At 41.6% G+C, this 15,332-nt stretch overlaps 1 protein-coding gene across 1 annotated transcript in view; it reads left to right on the top strand.

The window, feature by feature from the left end:
• LOC124573711 overlaps positions 1–14,558 on the top strand; it is a 121,480-nt gene extending 106,922 nt beyond the window's left edge. The window contains exon 9 of the mRNA XM_047131140.1: positions 13,821–14,558. Within this exon, the coding sequence (XP_046987096.1) occupies positions 13,821–13,867 (47 nt within the window). The 3' untranslated portion in view covers positions 13,868–14,558. The remainder of the gene's footprint in view (positions 1–13,820) is intronic.
• Positions 14,559–15,332: the final 774 nt, after the last annotated feature.

Here is a 15,332-nt window from a genome sequence, read left to right as displayed (position 1 = left end):
TAAGGCTATTGGTAAATCATATTTCTACTCCTCAATACCTTTTGTTCTGAGGACCCATTGTCATTGTAAGGATCTAGTGTTTGTGAAGCTGTAAAACTTGTTTGTGATTTGACAGTATATTACCATAGATAAAAAAACCTGACCCCCCCCCCCCCCTTGCAAAAAAAAAAAAAAAAAAAAAAAAAAACCCTACATATTGATTTTGCCAAAAGCACACAAGTGATTCTTGGTGTTGTCGCTCTCAGGGGCACTCTTGGTTGCTCTCTGTGAGAGGCACCCCTGTGCATCTTTGTGAATCGCAGCTCGATTGCATAGCACAACACAGAACTGTATGCTGTAGTGCTGTTGTGCAGGTTGCCTATCACAGTTGCTGACTTGAACAAATTTTTACAGTCTCCCATCTGACCTGGTATGGGCGAATTGTATAGTACACATACCAGGTATTGCTGCTTGATGCTGGGAACCAGACTAGCACATGTAGGCAAGCACATTCGGTGCCAGCTTGGACTATCACAGGGTGGTAACATAGTGATAGGGTTTTCCTGTCTGGAGGATTAATAAACTCTAGCATAACTGCTATCTCTTCATGTGCTTTATGTAGCCCATCCACAAACTTTCAGGGATTTTAGAATTGTATGCCGCTGCTACATAAACCAACGAAGAATCCCAATCATTGCTATAGCTATTTGCATAGTGGCTTAGAATTTTCCCTCTCATTTGATGTACACATTCAGTTCTTCTGTTAGCCTGTGAGTTTAAAGAGATCATCTCAGTTTGTGAATAAGCAACAAATGGCATAACTTCTTCAGCAATGCTAACATAAATTTGGTGCCCTGATATGTGATTTTGTTTCCAGAATACCAAACTGTAGTAACCAATTACGCATCACTACGTTTCTACTGTGGCAGTTTGCCGGTTCTGGATAGCAACCATCCACATGTAATGTGTAAAATGATCTACAATTGATGAAGGTTTCTCGGGCTGCCAGCCGGATGGTAGTGTTGATTTTTCATGACGTTACGGGAAGTGTCATACTGCCCATCTTCTGGCGAAGTGTCGAGATTCACAGAGAGTGGGATATTTGTATGTGCGGTCACTCCCCTCCATTATACCTTGGGAGGCTGTGGTGGACCAGCAGCATGCGCGTGGTGGTGGGGGTAGCCGCCCCGGCGGCCGTGTTAGGTTACATGCTGCAGTCGGTCCGTTCCCACAGATAGGCTGGTAATGTCCTTGCCAGTTGTAGTGTGTGTGAGGTCATGCTATTCCTGCAAACCCTTGGATGAATTTGCTATAATAGTTTGATGATCCCTAAAAGACTGCAATTCCTTGCCTGCCTGAAGAGGTGTTGGAAAACTCCATACAGTGTTTACCAGTCTTGAACCTATTCTCATTTCGTCTTGGCTTATTAAATGCCCAAGTAATTCACTTCTTTGGCACAAAATGACACTTATATATGATAAGAGTTAGTTGTGCTTAGTGCAATTGCTGAAAAATGTCCCTCAACCAATGCACATCCCCTTTCATATTCCTAGCAAACACAACAATATCATCCAGATACGCCATACACTATTTCGGCTTTAGTCCCTTCAAAAACTGTCCAACTACTGTTGAAACATCACTTGTGCATTTCTTAGACCAAATGACATTTTCCAATGAGGTACTGAATAAATGCAGTTTTTGGTTGGTCCTTGAGTACTATTCCTAGTTTATGGTAGCCACTTATTAGATCCATAGTGGAAATATACGTACAGTTTCCCAAGTTATCAAGGGCTTCTGTTATATTTGGTTGGATACTCGCCTGTAATCGTACGACTCTTGAGGTATCTGTAGATGCTGCAGAACTGATACTGCTTCATTCCGTCAAGAACGTTTGTTGAGTACTATCACCACAGTTGCACCCTCTAGGCTGGTACTTGCCTTAATGATACCATTGCATAATTATTTGTTAATGAATTTCTCTATTACCAATTTTAGGTGAAGGGGCACCCTGTATGGCTTAAAGTACACAGGTGGTCGATTCCTAAATTGGAGCCTGTGCTTCGTCATTGGGATTGGTGGTAAAGGGCCATGAACTTTAAATAGATCATCTAATTCTAGCAGTAACTTCTCCATAAGAAGTCCCTCCATTCTTTCTTAATGCTTCACCCTTTCATGTAATGCAGTTATACTGGCAGCTTGGTCGTGGATATGGTCCGAACGTATCCATCTAGATCAGCTTTGTCTAGAACATCTAAATTAGCAACCAATAATTCCATAGACAAACTGATGATGCCATCAGTACCAAAATTATTGAAATCACTGGGCACTTCTGGTTCGCCACCCATCTCCTGTATGTATACAGTGCTTCTGTACACAAAACAGTGTGCTTCATGTAGCTCATAATTTTCCACCAATGGTTCCACCACACAAAATATGTTTACAGATAGTTCTGTTTCTACATTTGCTCATTGTAGTTTCCCTATGCCTTGCTGTACTTTATCATACAGATTGGTGTTCAGTGGCCGTGCACATGTTTTAACTGATTCATGGGTCACGAGTGGCAACCCTTGTGGCAGTATGTCATCGACAGAAGTTTTCAAAGATTGAACAATGTTTCCATGAGTTATACAATATGTTGTCCAAGGTCAGTTTTAGTATGATGCTTATACAGGAAACATGGCCCTAGGATCACGCAGTACCTTTCACCTACATGGGAAAAACTTCCATAGTTTCCTGGAATTGCTTTGATTCCACCTGAAAATTTAAACACTGGTGAACCTAGCAACTACACTTTGTTACCATTGACTCCCCATACATCTATAGCATAGAAGGTTTAACTGCATGTTTCCCGTGAGGTCCTGAGTTGTCTCACATGTGAGCTCCTGAGTGTAACAAAAATATATGCTCCCTACCATTTGACAATGTTGACTGGAATACTCTCTTTCAAATTCTAAAGGCGGCACGGGTAAAATACAGGGAACGAAAGGCTATTTACAATTTGTACAGAAACCAGATGGCAGTTACAAGAGTCGAAGGGCATGAAATGGAAGCAGCGGTTGGGAAGGGAGTGAGACAGGGTTGTAGCCTCTCCCCAATGTTATTCAATCTGTATATTGAGCAAGCAGTAAAGGAAACAAAAGAAAAATTCAGAGTGGGTATAAAAATACATGGAGAAGAAATAAAAACTTTGAGGTTCGTCGATGACATTGTAATTCTGTCAGAGACAGCAAAGGACTTGGAACAGCAGTTGAACGGAATGGACAGTGTCTTGAAAGGAGGATATAAGATGAACATCAACAAAAGCAAAACGAGGATAATGGAATGTAGTCGAATTAAGTCGGGTGATGCTGAGGGAATTAGATTAGGAAATGAGACACTTAAAGTAGTAAAGGAGTTTTGCTATTTGGGGAGCAAAATAACTGATGATGGTCAAAGTAGAGAGGATATAAAATGTAGACTAGCAATGGCAAGGAAATCGTTTCTGAAGAAGAGAAATTTGTTAACATCGAGGTTAGATTTAAGTGTCAGGAAGTCGTTTCTGAAAGTATTTGTATGGAGTGTAGCCATGTATGGAAGTGAAACATGGACGATAAATAGTTTGGACAAGAAGAGAATAGAAGCTTTCGAAATGTGGTGCTACAGAAGAATGCTGAAGATTAGATGGGTAGATCACACAACTAATGAGGAGGTATTGATTAGAATTGGGGAGAAGAGGAGTTTGTGGCACAACTTGACAAGAAGAAAGGACTGGTTGGTAGGACATGTTCTGAGGCATCAAGGGATCACAAATTTAGCTTTGGAGGGCAGCGTGGAGGGTAAAAATCGTAGACGGAGACCAAGAGATGAATACACTAAGCAGATTCAGAAGGATGTAGGTTGCAGTAGGTACTGGGAGATGAAGAAGCTTGCACAGGATAGAGTAGCATGGAGAGCTGCATCGAACCAGTCTCTGGACTGAAGACCACAACAACAACAAACAACAACCATTTACCATGCTGGTCAAGCAACATTCTGCTTGACATAGATTATGCAGCATTAAAATTCACTGGGAGTACTGCTCGGCAGACTCTGAGCTGAATACTCATATTCCGCCCTTTACTGTTATGCCCTTTACTTCTACACTACTGGCCATTAAAATTGCTACACCAAGAAGAAATGCAGATGATAAACGGGTATTCATTGGACAAATATATTATACTAGAACTGACATGTGATTACATTTTCACGCAATTTGAGTGCATAGAGCCTGAGAAATCAGTACCCAGAACAACCACCTCTGGCCGTAATAATGGCCTTGATACACCTGGGCATTGAGTTCGACAGGCTTGGGTGGCGTGCACAGGTACAGCTGCCCATGCAGCTTCAACACGATACCACAGTTCATCAAGAGTAGTAACTGGCGTATTGTGACGAGCCAGTTGCTCGACCACCATTGACCAGACGTTTTCTGTTGGTGAGAGATCTGGAGAATGTGCTGTCCAGGGCAGCAGTCGAACATTTACTGTATCCAGAAAGGCCCGTAGAGGACCTGCAACATGCGGTCGTGCATTATCCTGCTGAAATGTAGGGTTTCGCAGGGATCAAATGAAGGGTAGGGCCACGGGTCGTAACACATCTGAAATGTAATGTCCACTGTTCAAAGTGCCGTCAGTGCGAACAAGAGGTGACAGAGACGTGTATCCAATGGCGCCCCATACCATCACGCCGGGTGATACGCCAGTATGGCGATGACGAATACACACTTCCAATGTACGTTCACTGCAACGTCGCCAAACACTGATGCGACCATCATGATGCTAAACAGAACCTGGATTCGTCTGAAAAAATGATGTTTTGCCATTCGTGGACCCAGGTTTGTCGTTGAGTACACCATCGCAGGTGCTCCTGTCTGTGATGCAGCGCCAAGGGTAACCGCAGCCTTTGTCTCCAAGCTGATAGTCCATGCTGCTGCAAACATCGTTGAACTGTTCGTGCAGATGGTTATTGTCTTGCAAACGTCCCCATCTGTTGACTCAGGGATTGAGACGTGGCTGCACGATCCGTTACAGCCATGCGGATAAGATGCTTATCACCTCGACTGCTAGTGATACGAGGCTGTTGGGATCCAGCACCGCGTTCTGTATTACCCTCCTGAACCCACCGATTCTATATTCTGCTAACAGTCATTGGATCTCGACCAACGTGAGCAGCAATGTCGCGATACGATAAACCGCAATCGCAAAAGGCTACAATCCGACCTTTATCAAAGTCGGAAACATGATGGTACGCATTTCTCCTCCTTACATGAGGCATCACAACAACGTTTCACCTGGCAACGCCATTCAACTGCTGTTTGTGTGTGAGAAATTGGTTGGAAACTTTCCTCATGTCAGCACGTTGTAGTTTTCGCCATTGGCGCCAACATTGTGTGAATGCTCTGAACAGCTAATCATTTGCATATCACAGCATCTTCTTCCTGTGGGTTAAATTTCACATCTGTAGCACGTCATCTTCATGGTGTAGCAATTTTAATGGCCACCAGTGTATACTCTCACTCTTCCATACCTATTACAGTGAGACTGACAACAGTTTTTTTGTATGTAGCCTACCGTATTTACTCGAATCTAAGCCGCACTTTTTTTCCGGTTTTTGTAATCCAAAAAACCGCCTGCGGCTTAGAATCGAGTGCAAAGTAAGCGGAAGCTCTGAAAAATGTTGGTAGGTGCTGCCACAACTAACTTCTGCCTTCGAATATGTGTAGCGCTGCACAGGCATGCTTTGCAGGCACAAAGATAAATACTGGCGCCAAAACCTCTGCGTCAGTAAAAAAAATTTTAAAGAAAGGTGGAAGACAAGCTTTTTTCTCCGCCCCGAGTTTCAACCACTTCATTTTCATACATTATCCAACGAAGCAAATACAATTTCCGTATTGTTCATCTTTGAATGTAGCAGCATTTCAATGTACTACGAAAATCTGACTGGCAAGACTGGGATGTTTCTCAATATGGCCAACTCTACGTTCTGAATTTTTTCCTACCTGTGAGAAGAGATGGTTGCTAATAGGAACTTCTATGAATTGTGAATCACACGCAGTATTCTCTTCATCATAAGAATAATACGAATATAAACATTTTACCATGCATTCTTTCGTATTTGCTGCTATCTCATTTAAATCCTGTCTGTAATAAGCTACGAAACTAGAGTGAGACAACAACAAACGCGGAAGAATATACATATCATGTCATGTTTATATTCGTATTCTTATGCCTAATAGTGATACAGTCAGAATTGAAGCATGGCAATTGACTAGATTTTTAAATCTAAGATGAGTAATTTCTGTGCAGAATATAATGTACTAAAGAGGCGTCTGCAAAGATTTTCAAACAGAGAAAAATTTTCGCTAAACTCTCGTTCAGAACATCTGCTATCATACGCAGTCTACTATTTGGTTCTTGTTGATAATTATCAAAGAAAGCAGCAGCGTAGTAACAACAAATAGCAGTCTCTTGCCATTGTTTCCATAATGAGACGATTCCTCTCTTTTTAAAATTGTAAGCGGCGGCAGGGCGCACAAAAGCAAGCCATGCCGCGAGCGGCGACAGGCCGTAAACTCATTATCAGAATGCGATAAACAATGTATGACAGTACAGTAATGCATTTTCAGCTTAGTGACGTAAACACCTATAACAAAGAGAACGGCACTTATCAGATCAAAGAAAAATAAGCAATCGATTCAAACCAGACGAAGCACATGAAAAAGGAAGGGTACCCGTATAAATACGGACGGAGCGACTGACGCATAGCAATGGCTACCTGGTACAGCTTAACTGCTAAGCTTACGACTCGAACCAAACTACTGTAGCTGTATCGTCATTTATTCGACCTAAATTGTGTCTCATATTACAATGGACCAACTTTGTTTCGATTTGGAGGTGTGGCCTAAAACTTTTCTCTCCTCTTGAATTTCGAGTCTCAAACTTCAGGTGCGGCTTAGATTGGGGAAAATTTTTTTTCCTTGATTTCGAGTCTCATTTTTCAGGTGCGGCTTAGATTCGAGTAAATACGGTAAACATCTACATTGATAGCACTTAACATCAGTAGAAGAGGCAGTACATTAGGTGGTAGTTACCATAGAAATGCGTCTAATGCTCTCTGTTCCACATCCGGAAGAACAATCTTATTTGTTTTGTCACTCTGTGTTAATTCATAAGTTTTAATGTTTATTTTCTGTATCATAGCTGCAAAATTCTTACCTATTCACTGTGATTCTGCGACATTCCATTTAACTGTTCGCGATAGTATCTACAGCAATTCTCTCTCTTCCATTGCTGCACCACACCTTGCCATATTAGTCCATTGAACAATTGAGCATTTTGTAGGTCCTCATGCTGCATTACATAACTTTTCATGTCTCCTGCCAAACATGACTTGGTCATTTGCAGCAGCTGTTCATCTGTCCTAGATCCCGGCTTTGTAGCTGTCAACAGCTTTTCTACAATTGATAATATATCCTCTCCTAAATAACATTATGGCACTCTCAGAAGGTGCTACATCCAGAGCTGCCTGAAATGCCATAGACATCAGAAGCAGCAGCAACTCTCTCGAGAACAGCAATTGCAGCTGCAGCTTAAGTGCAGGGTGACACTTCATTTTCCTCCTCAGAAGATGACAGTAAAGCAGTATTTTTCTCTTCTGCATCATCAGCAGAATTGATGACTCGTTCTTCAACAGTACAGTTTTCGTTGTCTGCCAGCATCCATTCTTCCAGATTGGCAGTGCAAGAGGGTACCAACTGGTGTAAGCCTGTCGAAGAACAACATCAGAATCCAAAGTTGTATTTGCATTATGAGTAAGTTCAGATGCTGCATCATCATTTTCCTCTTCAGTCTGTGCTGCATTATCAGTCACTGTCCAGGCCTTCTTAAAACATTAGTTATGGTGTTTGTTGTAACTTCATCCCAAGCAGCAGAGATTTTGAGGACAGGTTGCAGTACATTCCAATGTGGAAAGGTTTTCTTGTAGTCTGATTGAATTAATGGCAGCCTTAACAAGAAGGTGCTGTAATTATGCTTCATAGAGGTGATTATTTCTCCAGTGACTGTAGACAGCTTGTAGTGTTAGGTGGTATGAATACAACTTCTAAATTCAGAAGTTCCAGGTCATCGAACTGATGTGCCAGGCAGTGGTCCAAAGTTGCCAAAATACTTCTCTACCTCACAGCCATTTGTTGTTGAACTTTTAAGAGCCAGCTGTGGGAGGGAGTCTGGTCATCCAAGCTTCATTGTTGTTCTCATAGTGGCGTACCAGATTGAACAGATTGACACATTTTTTAAAAAATGTGGATTTTTGTATTTTTCAATCATTAATGGTTTGAGCTTATGAGAACCATCTCAATTACAACACAAGACCACCACCAGTCTCTCTTTCCTGCGTTTGCCTCTTGACAATTTTTTCACCCTTGATACATTGTGTTTGTGCCGGCTTCATCCATATTAAATAAATACAGATACAAATGACAGAGCTTGGATTAAAATTCCCGCACCCTCTCATTGGCATCTTCCTCATTTCATCAATGTGTTTTCCCACAAACATTTACAATATACATTTTATGCCTCTTCTGAAAATGCCATAGCCAGCCCTCAGAGCACACAAACCCTTTTTTGTGGGCGATTTCACGAGCATTTTCTTGAAGCATGGGGCCAGATGACAGAATTTGCTGTGAGTACATGTGTTGGAATAATTCAAACAGTGAATCGTTCATGGTTGGCTGTCCTCATGCACTTGCTATTGCTGCAAAATGAATAGCTTGCCAGACTCTCCTCTATTTTCTGTCTTGAAATAGACTTTGAGATTTGAAAGTGTCTGCGACATGTGTTTTAGTCTTCCCTTCACTATTGATTACATGTAGAATTTGATGCTTTTGTGTTAACATCAGAGAATTAAGAGCTTGTTGGTAGCATTAAGAGCTCGTTTCTATTTCAGCACCATATTGTGTGAGATAGGAGGGGGGGGGGAATTGGATTTCACTGTTCGTAATAATCAGAGACAGACAGATCTCTGCATTGTTGTACATTTCACTCTCTTTGTAATCTACCAACCAACCCTGTCTTCCCCTTCCCTTGTGTCTTACACTGTGGTAATGACATGAGCAGCAATCAAGCGATTGTGCCATTGTTGTGAAATTACAATACAGCAAGCTATTGAGGAAAAGTATGTGAAACACAATGCACTACATATGTATGTATTTATTTGGTTTAGGTAAAGAATGAGATGTGGAACATGTAATGTGGGGGGTCAAATTTTAGTTTGTAGGACGAATTATCTGAAATTTTGTTTGTCATATTGGGAAATAGTGAGGGTCTACTACATATTCCATTTTGTACAGCAAACTTGAACTGGAAGAAGGATATTACTGACAGATGCTCAAACAGTCAAGTTCGGCTACTTTTGCTCTTTGTGTAATTACTAGTCTTGGAAACAAACGAATCAGCCTCTTGACATAGTCTGCATTTTTCCACTTAATAAAGTCTTGCAGAACAATTGTCTGGTGTAACTCGTCACTTACAAAGAAAGTATTGAGTGCACAAAAATATATGGTGTTTATCTGCAGTTGTATAGGTACCTCATCAAGGAGTCAGTCATTTTAGCTGCACCATCACAGTACATATATTCACTAATGAAATTCGTCTCTCATAATTTTTCACAATTTGAGAAGAATAGTGATGTCCACACCTATATTGCTAGATGAAAATATGACTTTTATTGGCCATTGTTAAAGCTGTCAGTGGCTCACAAGTTCAAGATGAGCAATAGAAAGTTTGGTCATTTGCCTGATAACATAAAATGTCTGACAAGTAGCAAAGCAAGTTTTAAACCTAACTTAAAATAATTTCTCGTGGAGAACTGTTCCTATTCCGTGGACTAATGTCTATTAAAAGCTTTTAAGTATAGTTACCTGAATAGGACTAAAATATAATATGTTCATTAATGTTAACATTAACCATGTATATGTATCCTGTAAAATGATTAATTCCAAATAATTTCAGCGGAAGATATCACTGAAATGATCTATGGAACATGTAAGCAACTAAACCACCCATTATGTTGCTTGAATCTGCTGTTTGCTTCTGATGCCAGTTGTAGAGGAGTCAAGATGGCTCTAGTATTTATTGATGTTGTTACAGGTTGCAGAGGTGTTGCAGTATGGCTGCCAGGGCACTACATACATAGAGCCAAGTGGGTTGGCTGTCAGTGCTTGCTTAGCTCAGCATGCAGCAGCAAGTGGCACCCAGGATACAGAGTTGGCAGGCCAGAGAGACACACCGTTGTGTAGAAGCCAAGTCAGTTCCTTGCTGGTCACGTAGAGCTGGGGGGGGGGGGGGGGGGCGGTCAGGCCCAAGTAAGGGGCAGAAATAAAGCCCTCCACACCAATCAGGGCCTTATTACTGAACACACACTAATATCTCAACAGACAGGCAACAGGCACATCATGGCAACAAACTGTGAAATAATCCAGTCACACCGTTTGATGCATATGTGTGACCAGCAAGCAGTGTGTGGGGGGCCCAATGTAGAAGGCACCCAATCGTGTTTTCGAACCAAGGACCCCCGACATAGGATGCAGCAGCCTGAGGATGGAAGCATTCAGTATTAGAGTGCCCACATGCAGGGCAGGCAGCAACTCAGCAGTAAGTCAGGTGCAGATGGTACCTAAGCATAGGCTGTGAACCATCTACCCTCTGGTGCATGCCTTTGAGTTGGTTCAAGTCAGCCAGCAGATGGCTTCTGATAGAAAGTACCATTGCAGCTCCTGGCAGCATCAGGACCAGGTGTACCTCAGACCTGCAGCTAGTGGAGGCAGTGTCTTGTTGTAGTTGGGCTGGATGACCCACATCAGGTCAATGACTGGCATGGAGTACTTCTCAGAGCTGGAGTGGATGGTACTTACAGCAGCTTGTCCCGCACTGTTGTGACAGGACATCATTTTTGACTGCATAGACCACAGAAGTGGTGCAGTGCTGGGTTCAGACATGAAGTAAACCACGCCACTACTGCAACAATCTGGCCCTTGTACTACGTGGCGTTGACAATGTACCAGCCTCGGCAGGAGACAGAGAGTCTAGTCATGTGGGGGGGGGGGGGGGGGGGGGGTCAGGCCCAAGTAAGGATTGAACATCGTTTGTGATCAGAATATTTATTGAACAATGTATGGTTGAAAGAGCAATTAAATCAATTCAGAAAAAATTACTTGTGAGCTTACAACACCATTACACTGATCCAAATTGTACTGTTAAAAACACAGGAAACCGAAAATGTTGTACATCGTAATGAAAATTTATGTTCAAAGACAACAAATAAGCTTTTCACTTAACTATGACATTTATGGAAGCAAATACTTTCAAAAACCAACTTCACAGAAGCGAAGCAGTTGTTGCAGTTCCTTGAGAATTCATTGCTTATCACTAAGTTTCTGTTCCTATAATGAGATACCATGTAATTATGGGGACACACAAATTTTTATTAGTACAAGCTTAAGTGACAGAAGAACGATGAAAAAATTTAATACAGTATCGGTGCTTCAAAGCAACAGCTACAACAAGAAGAATTTGTATAACAAACAATTTAGCAATTCACCTGATCGTATTTTCTGACAGCCAGTTACTGATTTACAGTTGCTTGGTATCACAGAATGTTGTACAAGACTACTGACCAAAGGAATGAAAACTTAATAAAACCATGACCTTAAAAATTTACATTCAGTTTCCCAAACACACACACACACACACACACACACATATATATATATATATATATATATATATATATATATATATATATTAACTGCTGGTATTGTCTGGCAAGAAAAATGACCTTTAAGTTTAGGAAATAATCAAATCATAAACTTAACCCGTTGACCATGAAACTAAACACAATATGGCTATCAGCATAATTACACACCCACATACCAGTAGAAAGGGGCAGAAATAAAGCCCTCCACACCAATCAGGGCCTTATTGCTGAACACACACTAATATCTCAACAAAGAGATAAAAAGATTCGCTTACCGACCGCAATTCAGTTTCAAAACGGCACATCTGGCATAACGGTAGCAAGGGAACACCACATAGGACAGAAAATCGACAACATTTGAATGGATGCACACAACTGGGAAACAAATTTCGATTACATTCACAGACAGTATCTTAAATACCAAGAAATTGGCACGAATCCTTTTCCCCAAAATTAACAAGTTAACTAGCAAGCATCAAAGCCACTCACAGCAGTGAATGAGGTAACTTATGCCAAAGTCCACAAAGCTGTCGTATATAACAAGGTAAAAACACAGTATGTTATAATTATAGAAAATTGCTGGTACAATAAGCAGTTGGTACAAACACATGAAGGTCTCTTGAACTCACATTCAACGTACCTATGACCAGAGCTTAAGCAAACAGGAAGATTGAACTGGTATTTTTGTATTTCTAATTGCCGTGAAGGTGGGTAAGGCACATAAGCAGACAGGCGACGCACTGGGAAAGACATTGGAAAGGAACATTTTGCAAATCTCACACAGTCCCCAAATTCATTCAACAGGCTTAAATACCAAACTTCTGCAGTAGGAGTAGCTTCAGCCGCCTCTTGTTCTCCGGAGCCTGTAGGATTTAAGCTTATTGTCGGACATGTGATGCCAAGTCCAGTTGTCCAACAGAGAAATCACACAGCCCAAATCACAACACACTGTGCCTGAAGAGCCCTTCCTTCTCCGTCACCTGCCTCTGTCTGACTCACTCCTCACACTGCCACTTGATTATGTCAATACGGCACACACTTCGATACAGGTAAAGATGGCATGGGGCAGATGTACCATGACCTATCAACACGGTATGGATCAGACTATTTTTGTGTTTATTTTAATGTCCAAATTTTGTAAATCTTACATGAAAGTATTGCAATTTTAATGCACACTTTCTCTTGTATAATTATAGGTTTCATATCAATATAAGAAATTCAGCAACTGGATCATATCTCGAATCAGTACACACAGCACAATCTTATCAAATAGGTAAAACAGTTGTTTGATTTTTGGAGAAAAATTCAATGGTACACCACTTTTAACAGTTACTTATTATAAACCCATTATCAGATTTTGCAGACATATGAGAATAATGTCATCTCATTTTTAGGTGTCATAAAAAATTCAGAAACTGTTTACATGTTACAAATGTGAATCTTCATCTAACAAACATGTGATCTTGTGCACATTTCAACACTGTCACATCATATTAATATTTACAAACTCAACAAATGTGAAATAGTGTTACATTTCCCATAGTGCATGTTCTTTTCTACGTATTATACAAAAGGACAATTTAGAAAATGACAACTTCTGTTGGTTAATGTGAAAAGTATGTATTACATGGGGCTGTCTTATTAAGGAACTGTCTTTAGCTCTTTGCGAGAGAGTCGTCGTCTTTTTCTTTTGCCTTTATCTCGTACCTACACAGGGTTGGCGTGGTTATCAGATTTGGCATTGCTACGAGGTTGGCTGGATGCCCTTCATGTTGCCACAAAATTTTCCTGTCATTTTTATCAAGGCTTGCATTTATATACATTGCATGCAAGGAAATCTCTTGTGAAAATGCAGGAATTGTAGATGTGTACTACTTGATTATTGGCAGTGTTATACATACCTAAGGGCTGCACACAGCCACACTTCTTTTCAACATGTAGATATATTTCTTATCAAAACAGCTTTCGTAACTATTTGGAAATCCAGTAATGTTTGATAATTTAATAGATAAACATATAAGGATGTCTTAACTAGTTACAATAAAGGCATACCTTGGTTAACAATATTTCAGTTGCTGAACGAGGTAGCACTCTCTTTCTCCATCCTTCCCCAGTGTGAACTTGGACCTGATCTGTAATTGTCAGTAGGACAATGTATAGTGCTGCTTTCTACAACTAGACTCTCACTTTTTAAAGCACTTTATATTCAAAGTTAATGATCATGTGTTTGCCATTTTTTGTGCTTATGTCAACATATCCAAGAATTAAAGAAATGAGGGTGTGCTGAAAAGTAATACCTCTGAATTTTCATGTTAAAATTTAAAGCTGTTTAAATAAAGCAAACTTTATTAACATTCTACATCTTTGTTCTTCATGTCCTCTGCCGCTAGAGGTCTCTGAATTTTAACTTAAAACATGATGGTGTATAACAAAGCTGCTGGTACGTGAGAAACAGCGTGCTGTAATAAAGGTTCGAATTCAAAGCTTTTCTCTGCACATGAAACACCCTTTCCTTTAGCAAGACAATGCTAGACCACATATGAGCATTGCAGTGTCTGCAACAGTCCGACACACTGCATTCACTGTCATTGATCATTCTCCATCCAGTCCCAACTTGGTCCCATCTGATTTTCATCTGTTTTTCATCTGTTTGCAAAACTTAAAGAACACCTTCGAGGACTTCGATTTGATAATGATGAAGCAATGCAAGAATACGTGAGATTGTGGCTCCATCAACAATGTTAAACATTATACAGTGACAGTATCAACAAACTAGTCTCCTGTTGTTGGGGAAAAGCTTTTGTCGCCAGGGTGACTATGTTGTGAATTAAATATTGTAGACGCAAAGAATACTGATGTAGAATATTAACATCATTTGTTTTATTTAAAATCTTTTAAGAATTTTCACATAAAACCCCTCACAGCCGTGCCTCGCCACCCGCCCCTCACAGCTGTGCCTCGCCACCCGCCCCCTCACTGCTGTGCCTCGCCACCCGCCCCTCACAGCCGCGCCTCGCCACCCGCCCCCCCTCACAGCCGCGCCTCGCCACCCGCCCCTCACAGCCGCGCCTCGCCACCCGCCCCTCACAGCCACGCCTCGCCACCCGCCCCTCACAGCCGCCCCTCACCACCCGACCCTCGCTACCGCCCCCCACAGCTGCGCCTCGCCACCAACTCCTCACAGCTGCGCCTCGCCACCCACCCCCTCACAGCCCCGCGCCTCATCACCTACCCCCTCCCCTTCCCTCTCCGTTATGCCTCGCCACCGTGCCCCCCTCCTCTCCCCTCCCCTCTCCGCTATGCTTCCACCACATGCCCCTCCTCTTTCCCTACCTGCTATTACTTGCCACCTGCCCAATCCCAGACACATCTCTGTACCCATCCCAGTTGGTGGCCATAGCAAGGGGATTGTGGGGTAGTTGTGTCGGGGAGGGGACTGTTGGGGTGGTGTATTTAAACAGTGAGTACTTGTTCTTGATCAGTCATTGAGGGATTTTTCTTAATTCTGGTTGTGATTTTCTCCCTGGTTTGTAATATGAAGCCTGTTGTAATGACTACCATATAAATCTTGCAATTGTAAATTT

The sequence above is a fragment of the Schistocerca americana genome, unplaced genomic scaffold (genome assembly GCF_021461395.2).
Source record: "Schistocerca americana isolate TAMUIC-IGC-003095 unplaced genomic scaffold, iqSchAmer2.1 HiC_scaffold_187, whole genome shotgun sequence".
Taxonomy (NCBI): Eukaryota; Metazoa; Arthropoda; class Insecta; order Orthoptera; family Acrididae; genus Schistocerca; species Schistocerca americana.
The sequence above is the reverse complement of the archived record's forward strand: the minus strand, read 5'-3'. Positions and strand labels throughout refer to the sequence as shown.